General features: G+C 38.8%; 1 protein-coding gene across 1 annotated transcript; it reads right to left on the reverse strand.

The window, feature by feature from the left end:
* Positions 1-2894: 2894 nt before the first annotated feature.
* Positions 2895-10430, reverse strand: LOC114040643 (zinc finger protein 331-like). The gene is made up of 4 exons (XM_027858753.1): positions 10354-10430; positions 9918-10006; positions 6238-6364; positions 2895-3920 (listed from the first exon to the last, which is right to left on the reverse strand). The coding sequence occupies exons 2-4, from the start codon at positions 9948-9950 to the stop codon at positions 2992-2994; spliced, it is 1089 nt and encodes a 362-aa protein (XP_027714554.1). The 5' UTR covers positions 9951-10006; positions 10354-10430; the 3' UTR covers positions 2895-2991.
* Between the last annotated feature and the right edge of the window lie 845 nt (positions 10431-11275).

Raw genomic sequence — 11275 nt, forward strand, 5'->3', positions numbered from 1 at the left:
GTTCTTATTGTTCAGTCATTTCACTTGGGTCTGACTCTTTATGATTGCATTTGGGGTTTTCTTGACAAAGATACTAGTGTTATTTGCCATTTCTCTCTCCAGCTCATTTTACAGATGAGTAAGCTGAAACAAACAGGATTAATAACTAGCCAGAATCACACAGGTACTAAATGTCTGACACAACAATTGAACTAGGGTGATAAGCATTCCAGACTCCAGGCCTGGCACACTATCCACTGCACCACCGAACTGCCCCTTATGTAATTCTAGTCTACATACATTCCAGCTCAGTAGTTCTAGACATGCTCTAGACCCTCATTCTAGGTCTTTTCTTTTTAATTTACTTTTATTTTTAGCAATTATTTTTTCTCCTCCCTCATGAAACAAAAGACAAGAAATTTATAACCATCACACACACACACAAACACAGAGTCCAGCAAAAGAAATTTCCACATTGGTCACACCCCAAAATCTAAGTTTAGAATACTTTAAATCCATCACCTCTCCAGAAAGAAATGGGCAGCATGCTTATCTTTAACCCTCTGGAATCATGGTTTGCCTAGGAAAATCATTTACAGAGCAGTTGTGCATCTCAATGAATGTAGGTAACATCCACATTGTGACTTCCCCATAAAGATGAAATCACAGGTCCTGAACAAAACAGACACACAGGCAATCTTTCTGCTTTCAAATACATTCTCTATATAATTAGCAAATGAATATTCAAAAATTGTAAGGCAGAGCATGCCATTTTGTTCTAGGACTTCAGTAGCTTTCTGATTGGGCAAGTAGGTGGTGCAATGGAAAGAGTACCAGGCCTCGAGTCAGGAAAAGTCATCTGCCTAAGCTGAAAATCTAGCCTGACGCTTACTGTGCGATTGTGTAATCTTCATTAAAATAGTGCTGTTACGGGGTACAAGGACCACCTACTTCTGCTTATTTAACTCTGTATCTATTCACATAGGTCTTCCCCGGTTTTGCCAAAACCATCCCCCTCATTTCTTAGAGCACAATAGTATTCCATCACAATCATATACAACCACTTCTTCAGCCATTCAGCAATTAATGGACATCCCCTCAATTTCTAATTCTTTGTCATCATAAAAAGACCTGCTATATTTTTGTATGTATAGGCCCATTGCCTTTTATTCCCCGTCTGTTTGGAATATAGACCTAGCAGTGATACTGCTGTCAAAGGGTATGCAGTTTTATAGCCCTCTGGGCACAATTCCAAATTGTTCTCCAGAATGGTTAGATCAGTTCTGAATTGTGCATTAGTATACCCATTTTTCCAAATTCCCTCCGGAATTTATCATTTTCCTTTTCTGTCATGTTGGCCAATCTGAAGTAGTGTGAGCTGTTACCTCAAAGTTGTTTTCATTTGCATTTCTCTAATCAATAGTGATTTACAGCTTTCATTAGTATTGATAGCTTTGATTTCTTCATTGAAATCTCCCTGCTTATATTCCTTAACCATAATGGGAATCTTACTGATTTTTTCATGTGTCACTAATTGGATGACAAGGCATTTGGCTACCTAAGTAGGTCAGAGTTAATGCTGCTGTTTACCTGCACGTCAATGAACTTCTTCCCTTTGGCATTCAGAGCACTGGGCAGAAATCACATCAACATCTGCCACAGGCTCTTGTGATGCTTTAATTAAGGAGATTTGAAATCTTTACGGTCTACAGTGATTACCCAAATGAGTAAGAGCAGAAGCAACATCAGGAACAAAGCTCAGATTATGACTTATTCCTCAAGCACTAACAATAATTATTCATCACCCATTAGGCTCAGGCTCATCTCGTGGCCAAGAGGTCATCCCCAAGCACCTTGCATGTCATATGCCCAGGGATCAAAATAGATACCAAGGTTCTCCCAATACCACCATCCACTCAGTAACCTCTGACTCAGCCAGCATAACCTCTCCCTCCCTGAAGGCCCATGGGAGGATAACACTAAATCTTTGCCTATTTAGAGGCCTCTGCAGAGGGTCTTCTCCCATGGAGCTTAAATAAAGACTCCCTGAATTACACTTAGGGATTCGGAATCACAGTCTAGTCAGCTGAGGGAATCTTCCCACATTCCTTATATTCATGACGAATCACTCTAGTGTGAATTCTCTGATGGACATCAAGTAGGTTCTTAGTCTAAAGGCCTTCCCAAATTCAAAAGGTTATTCTCTAGAATTAATTCTTTGATGCTGAGTAAGTTGTGTCTTCAGGTTGAAGGTCTTCCCACATTCACTACCTTCATAAGATCTTTCTCCACTATAAACGCTCCGATGTTGAATGAGATCTACATTCAGGTGGAAGGCCTTTCCTTGTACATTACATTCATAAGGTATGAATTAGGCCTTTCCACATTCACAACACACACAAGGTTTTTCTCCAGCATGAATTTTTGATGTTTAATAGGATCTGAATTGCAATGGAAGGCCTTCCCACACCTCACATTCATGAGGAATCTCACCAGGATGAATTCTCTGATGGACATAAAATAGTGTCCTCAATCTAAAGGCCTTTATACATGCGTTACACTCAACATTTCTCTCCTGAATGAATACTTTGGTGTTGAGTAAGTTTTATCCTCACTCTGGAGGTCTTTCCACCTTCATTACATTCAAAAGGTTTCTCTACTGTATGAATTTTTTGATGTCAAGTAAAGACTCGAGTTGTACTAGAAACCCTTTTAATGCCTTATTATGTAAAAAAAAAAAAGTCTACAGCATGGGTTCCCTGATGCACAGTAAGATGGTCCTTCCTCTTGAAGGCCTTTCCACATTCACTATGTTCATAAGGTTTCTCTCCAGTATGAAGTTTCAGATGCTCAGTATGATGTGACTTCCTCCTAAAGGCCTTTCCACATTCACTAAATTCGAAAGGTTTCTCTCCATTATGAATTCTTTGATGTTGAATAAGTTCTGAGTTGCAGGGACAAACCATCCCACATGTCTTACATTCATAAAGAATCACTCCAGTATGAATTCTCTCATGCTGTGTAAGTTGTGTCTTGCTCCTGAAGGCGCTTCCCACATTCCCTACATTCATAAGGTTTCTCTCCAGTATGAATTCTTTGATGTCGAATAAGGTCTGAGTTGTACAGGAAACCCTTCCCACACTCCTTACATTCATAAAGAAAGCGTCCAGTATGAAGTTTCTGATGGTCAGTATGCTGTGACTTCCTGCTGAAGGCCTTTCCACATTCACTATATTCATAAGGTTTCTCTCCAGTATGAATTCTCTCATGCACAGTAAGTTGTGTCTTCCTCCTGAAGGCCTTTCCACATTCACTGCATTCACAAGGTTTCTCTCCAGTATGAATTGTCTGATGTCGAGTAAGATATCTCTTGAAAGTAAAGGCCTTCCCACATACATTACACTTATGAGGTTTCTCCCCAGTATGAATTCTCTGATGCAGTAAAAGTTCTATCTTAATCCTGAAGGCCTTCCCACATTCACTACATTCATAAGGTTTCTCTTCAGCATGAATTCTCTGATGCACTTTAAGTTGTGAGTTAGTCCTGAAGGCCTTTCCACATTCACTACATTTATGAGGTTTCTCTCCAGTATGAATTCTCTCATGCTGTGTAAGTTGTGTCTTGCTCCTGAAGGCCTTCCCACATTCACTACATTCGTAAGTTTTCTCTCCTGTATGAGTTTTTTGATGTTGAGTAAGTTCTGAGTTGTAGAGAAAAGCCTTCCCACATTCCTTACATTCATAAAGAATGTCTCCAGTATGAATTCTCTGATGCACAGTAAGTATTCTCTTATCTCTGAAGGCCTTCCCACATTCACTGCACGTATAAGGTTTCTCTCCAGTATGAACTGTCTGATGCACAGCAAGATGCTCCTTGCTTTGGAAGGCCTTCCCACATTCATTACATTCAAGAGTTTTATCTCCAGTAAATTCTCTGCTCTCTGAAAGGAAGAATAAAAAGCTGGTTAACCCTGCCTTTTTTAGCCTTTTCCCAAGTTTCCTAGTTGCTCAAGGTTTTAGAGCTGTTCTCTTCCCTTCTCACTTGAGAGGGCTAGTCTCACTAGTCTTTGACTAAGGATCAATTTATCTTATGTGAAAGTATGATGACTCAAAGGTAACATATGTAAATGAATTGATTTAAGATGAAATTACCAGGAGGAATGAATGAAGCCTTACTTTACTTTAAGTGGCTAACATTTGAATGGAATAAGACTGTTCAGAAAAAACAGAAGACTTTGACAACTTGCAAATGTATTCTTACCATCTGAGGTGGAAATAAGAAGGAAAAAGAATGAACAGAAAGAAATTGAGAATTGAGTTTAAGTGAGAAGAAATAGATACATGAAGTGAACAGAATAAACAATAAATACGAGGAGGGAAAATGTTATAATTGTTGCCATAAATATTCTCTGAAGATCCAACACATCTACTTTGTAAGAAATTGAAATTTCTAAGAGTAAGATATGCAGGTATTTCTGACAAGAGAAAGTACTAAAATTTACCTGGAACATTACTCAAACTCTGATAATCAAAGAAGTAAAAATGGAAAAAATTTGAAGCTACCAATAAATAGCGACCAAATTAGCAAAGATAATTTAAAATGATAAATTTTGGCAGTTATATTGAAATAGGTAATTACTAAGCTGCTGCTGCCTTGTTCTGAAAACTAATAGCAATTTCAGCTACAGCTACAAAACTGCTGATATCCTTTCACCCAATGGTCTCACTACTAGGTTTATATATCCTCAAAATGTTACTGAAAGCAAAAAACTCTAAAATTTTCAAAATAGCTTGTTGTGAAATTGCAAAATGATGAAAACTTTATAGGTCCAAAGATGAGGTTATGGTTAAACAAGTCATATGAACGTATTATTTGCCTTTATAAATATAATTTCAAAGCATAACAAAAAACAGGATGACACATAACATGACAGACTGAAAAAAAGGAAATTAGGTTAGGATTAAATATTTTTTAAAGTAACTGCAGCAAAGCAACGTAATCATAAAAACAAAACAAGAAAATATCAGAGGAGAACTCAGAAGCAAAAAGAGTACATTACTTAATATCTTAACTAATGTGCTTACTTTAAAAGGGAGAATGAACTCACACAAGTGAGTCAGAGAATATCTATTGAAGATAAAATAATCTTCAATGAACAGAAGAGAAATAACTGCTCTGTGCAGAGGCAACAACTTTCTTTGAGTGGAGGTACAGCGCAGTAAAGAGATATATTAAAAAAAACTTCTTGAGGTAAAAAATGAAGCTCTAAAGCCTCAGCTCTTCTCAAGAGTTCTGAGAAACTTTGATAGACCACTCTAATCAACATTTTAGAAGAACTCTGACCTAAAATGACCAACAGAGCTAGATTTTGCAATGACCCATTTGCTTAGTTTTTATGAAGTCACCTGGACAGCTGTTTCTTGGAATATCTGCCTCTGAAATCCAAAACACTTCCCTTTCTTTCCAACTGGTAGATCACATCTAGTTTGGAAACTGCAAATCCTGTTTGTTGAAAATGAAAAAGTACTAGGGAGTCATCTTAACAGATAGATGAAATACTCTTTCCAACTCTTAGTAGAAAGGTAGGGGAATAAGGGTCCGGAATATACCTTATTCCATCAAGGGCAATATGTTAGCTCATTTTGCCTGAGATTTTTTTTTTCCCCAACTAAGAAAGGCTTAATGGGCTGGTTGAAGGGAGAAGTAGGGTTGTTTCTTTTTCTTTTTTTTTTTTTTAAGGTGTCAGGGGGAAGAGAAATCACATATTTTTAAAAGCATCTATAAAACTTAACAAAAGAATTCAAAGTGAGTTCAAGCCCTCAAGTAGGCATGCTACAAAGACCTCAAGGATAATACAAAGGACCACCAAAAGATATTCTATATTATGGATATTCTATATTATGGTAGAATGGACTACTGAATAGAACTTAGAGAAAAATAGTTCATTAACTCACTCTCTGCTTAGACTGTGAGAACATTGTGTATGATGAAACCTACATTGGGATTAAAAAGGAAATCTTGGATTTGAAGCAACAGAGAGGGGAAGATACATTGTCGAGAATAAGAACAAATCAAGAAATCAATTTCCAGGCATACTAAGCAAAGATCTTTTTCCTAGAAACAGGCAGCACAAGTAATCTGTCTCTTGCTACAAAAGGATTAGGAATGTTTTCCTCTTGTATGCCAAAGAATAACTGTTAAAATCTTGAAAATTGTCATAGCATATATCAAGACTCCAAAGGGGTAGCTGTTCTTACCCAAAGACACCAAGTTCCCATAGTTCTCCAGCATCATATCTCTGTACAACTTTTTCTGAGATGCGTTCAATTGTACCCACTCCTCCTGGGTGAATTCCACAGCCACGTCCTTAAATGTCACTGACTCCTGAAACACCAGAAACATTTGTTCTTACTCAGCTGTAGCTCTAACTGTTACGAAGTTCAAATGTAAACTGCTTGCTAACAAGGTAAGGGAATTGAGGATTTTAGCACAGCAAGCGGTACAGGGAATTGAGAAAATTGAGTCAACCACACTGACTCCATTTTGTGACTCAATTCTGGAGGTAGCTCAGTTCTTTTTCTGTTCAATTATAGGTCTAGTCCAACTTTTGTCTTGTGAGAAAAAGTTTTTCAATTGTGGGAATTGGGAGAAAACATTATTGCATTGTTTGAACTTACCCCTGCGTGACTGGGAAATGAGACCACCTCTACTGCTATTCAGAGACCCTGAACTAAGGACCAAGTTATTCTGACCAGAAACCCAGTCAGATACAAAAAGATTGATGTAAGGAATTTTCTCACAATTGTACATCTCAAGCAACCCATATCTTATCTGAAAACTGATCCCATACTGAATAATTATTTATTGTTTCCATGTTTCTTTGATTGTATACAGACACTTAGGGGCAGTGAGATACCTCATTTTCTGTTTCAGGGAATTGAACGTGTTGACTTCTCCCCTCCCAACATGGAAAGTCCTTAATCTTTCCTCCAATTAGAAATCAGATTACATAATACTGTATTGTTTGCTTTTAATTAATTGGTCTTTGATTGTTTTTAATGTATAAAAGTATGTCTCCCCCTATATTCAGGGTCCAGCCCTAAGCTGAGGAAGGTGCCTGGTCCCAGTTTGCTGTGCAATTACCACGCACTGCTTAATAAACTGATATGCTCAAAAGACTGAACATTTATTTCCTCAGTCATTTCATCTTTCATTTGCCACAAGGGATTGTTTCACTTATTTATTTGTTCCCAGTACAGTGCCTGGTATGTAGTAGGCACTTAAGAATTCCTCTACCAGAAAGAATTGATAAGTAGAAGTTGTATAGAATGATCTTACATGGGTGTGTGTGTGTGTGAAATTGATGCCATCTCTAGGGTTGGGAATGGAAGGGAAAAAAAGAAATTTACATGATCACTTTGTTATATATTTAAAAGGAAAAGCAAGTTGTACATAACAGATTTGCATTTTCATGTGCAATCATCTTTTTTTTTAATTATACTGTTTTGGAAATGCTTGTTTTATTCTATAAATTAAAATTTAGTTGAATAAAAATGTTTAGAAAAGAATTCCTCTCCAATTACTTTGTAAGCTCCTTAAGGGCAGGAGCCATCATTGCCATCCTTTGTATCCTCCCTACTTAGTACAGTACTGGTACTTTGTAGGTGTTTAATAAATGCTTACTGTTGTAAATGGTTCCAATGACCTCAATTTTAAATGTATGTTGTTTTTTGGCTTAAGGAGGGAATAATATACACACTCAATTGGGTTTGGAAATCTAATTCTACAGGAAAATAGGGGGTAAGGAAATAAGAGATGGGGGCATGATAGAAGGGAGGGCAGATTGAGGGAGAGGGTAATCAGAAACAAACACTTTTGAGGAGGGACAGGGTTAAAGGAGAGAATAGAATAAACAAGGGGCAGGATAGGATGGAAGGAAATACAGTTAGACTTTCACAACGTGACTATTATGAAAATGTTTTGCATGACTACACGGGTATAACCTATATGGAATTGCTTGCCTTCTTTTTTCCTAATTTTTCCGCAGTCTATCTTATTTGATTTTCAATTCCTTTTTAAGTTCATCCAAGAGCTCTTTTTTTGGCTTGTGACCATTTAACAGTGCTCTTTGGGGTAGGAATGGCTTTTTTTACCTCACTAGTTTCCTCTGAATATGAACCCAGATCTTCTTCACCAAAGTATCTATCTATGGTTGGGTTCTTTTTCCTTTGCTTACTCACTTTTTTTATCTTTGGCAATTTATTATTATGATCATGTTTTAAGCCCGAGTTGTGGGTAACGTTGTCCTATGCCAGTTTTTGAATTTCGTGGAAGGGTTCAACCTCAGGGACTCTTCTCCTCCTCTGAACAAGTTAGGACCCCCAGACATGCTGTCCCAAAAATGTTCTTGCTCCCTGAAGTACTGCACTCACTGTGCATGTGCTCGATTCTCCTCACCAACAGCCATAACCTGGGATCACTTCTGGTCAGCACCTCTAGGCCTAGCTTCTGGAAACAGGTGGGGGGAGGGGCAGGAGGAGAGGGTTCTTCAATCTTCCCACACTCAGCCACCTGCTGTTCCTTAGATGAAATTTTGAAGTACAAGTTTGTGAAGTGCAACGTCTTGAGGCCTAGTCTGCTTCCTGACAGAGCTGATCCGGGGCCTGTTATTTGTTGATTCAGTGGAATTGGCTTGGAGGTGACTATGCTTCATTTAGGCCAGACCTCAGCCCTTGGAGGTCCTTTCTTTTCTGAGGTCCTCTCAAGTTGTCTTAGGAAGACAACTGCCTTAACGCTTTATTTTTGCCACTCTCCATACATTCTTGTGCCAACTTTCTGTCTGTTTGAGAAGAAAATCTGGAGAGTCTAGACATTTCTGACCTACTCTGCCATCTTTCCAGAATGCACAATAGCATTACTGAATCTATATGCACCAAATACTGTAGCATCTAAATTTTTACCAAAAAAAGTTAAATGAATTACAAGTGGAGATAGATAGTAGTACTATAATAGTCAGGGTCTTTAATCTTTTCCTCTCTGAACTAGATCAATCCAAACAAAAAATAAATAAGATGTCAAGGAAGTGAATAGAATTTAAGATAAGCTAGATATTATCGCTATCTGGAGAGAACTGAATGGAAATAAAAAGAAATACAACTGATAAATAAAACTACATATAGAATAATTTTATATATACATGTGCACATATATCCATATATACATATTCATGTGTGTGTGTGCATATCTATTTTTGTCTAATGGTGGAAGGGGAAAAAAAGAAGAAAAATAAATTTACATTATAACTTTATTATATATTTAAAAGGAATATCAAGATGTACATAAGAGATTGGTAGTTTCATATGCAATTATCTTTTTTATTATACTATGTTATGGAAATGTTAAATTAAAAATAAAATCAATAAATATGAAAAGTAAGAGGAACTAGGAGAAGACTGGGCACAGTAGCAGCAATAATGATTTACTGTGACAGACTTAGCTATTCTGATGAATACAATGATCCATGAAAATTCCAAAGGACTCATAAAAAATGAAGAAATAATTGATGAACTTTTGAGTACAAATTGAAGCATATTCTTTTTCACTTTCATTTTTCTTACTCTTTTTGGACTATGGCCAATATGGAAATGTTTTGCATTACTTCACAAGTATAATAGATATCCCATTGTTTGCCTTCTCAATGAGTGGGGGAAGGATTGGAGGGAAGGGAAGAATTTGAAATTCAAAATTAGAAAAAAAAAAGTAAACGAATAGCCTTTTTTTGTGGGGAGAGGACACATTGGTGTATATGGCATCTTTTGCCTCTACATATGATTCTCCGATGCCCACAATTCCTAGTGTTACAGGACAGGACAAAGAAACCCATCCCACTGTCTCTGGCCTGAGGTGCTAGTTCAGGAAAACAGCAAGTGGCACTCACCTTTCCGGGCCTGGCTGTCAGGGCAGGAGCCATTCCTTCTTCCTCCAGGCTGTCCTCCTGGGGCAGAGCAGAGGCCACAGAAGGTAGAGCTGGGGAGGAAAGGAGAAGCAGGAGAATGAGGGTCACACTGGGGGTCTGCCCTGCTCAGACATTCCCACTACTCCACTGTAGGGAGATGAGGGAGGGAGCGTTGGATGCGGGCGGGACTGAAGGAAGATTAGAATCCGCCCCCAGGCTCCGCCTCCGCCTGGTCGGCCTCCAACCCCGCCCCCCTATCCCCGCATGGGCCACCCCCAGACTCCTGGGAGGCCCTCGGGGGCTTCCTTCCTCCTCCGGCGACGTTCCTCCCGTTCTCCGGATGCTCCCCAGCTAGCCCCCGGTGCTCCGACCCCGCCGCACCCCACAGCCGGCTCCGCCTGGGCCTGGCCCCGCTCACCCCGTCACACATCAGCTCAGGACAGAGAAAGGGAACGAGCCACAAATAACCACGAAAGAGGCTGAAAGAAGGCTGGCGGAAGTGACGCAAGGGACGGCCCGCCCTCTTTTTAGAAAATGCCTCTGAGACGAGCACGGCCTTCTGGGAAGCGTAGTCTGGAGACTGAGGCGCCTTCTGCGCATGCCTGGGGCTGAGCCCTCCCCGCCCTTCCTGCCAGGAGCCACGGCCCCTCCTACCGTCCTTTCCTCCACTTACCTGGGGAATGCCCGTGGTCTGGTAGATGGGCTCAATAAAACTAAGAGCTAACGTTTAGGTGGAGCTTCCTGTGTTCCAGGCACGGCTAAGTACTTTACAAGGGCTGTCTCATCTGGTCGTCACAACTACCTGGGAAGCAGGTGCTGTTGTAGCCCATATTTTATAGATGTGGAAACTAAGGTGAAGTGACTTGTCCAGGGTCACACAGTTAGTAAGTGCCTGAACTTGGATTTGAACATTCTTTTCTATGCTTAACTATAATGCAAGTGAAAATTATAGAATACAAGAGTTTGCTTACCTTTCATGTGATAGACATGTATTTTTTAAAAAATTTTTATTCCTAGGTCAGATAAACTTTTTTTAAAACTAATTGTGAGGTGTTTTTTTAATTTGTTAAAATATCTCTCAAATAAAGGAAAAATCTCTGGTTATTTGCTGTGTTAAGTGATTTTTAACAATAAGTTAACCTTCACTTTATTCATTTCTCTTAATGATTTGCGTGTTTTTTCCTACTTTTCCTAGTGTAATCTGTGAAATTGCTTATTGATTACTAATTGATTGTTAAGGGTTTTTGTTAAACAATGGAATAAATATCTATGGATCAGATTTGGATTTAATACCCATAATAGATTTTTAAAGAGCTTATGTATGCAAATCTTAAGGCTAC

This window comes from Vombatus ursinus, unplaced genomic scaffold, assembly GCF_900497805.2.
Source record: "Vombatus ursinus unplaced genomic scaffold, bare-nosed wombat genome assembly UNPS02013930.1, whole genome shotgun sequence".
In the NCBI taxonomy this organism is placed as follows: Eukaryota; Metazoa; Chordata; class Mammalia; order Diprotodontia; family Vombatidae; genus Vombatus; species Vombatus ursinus.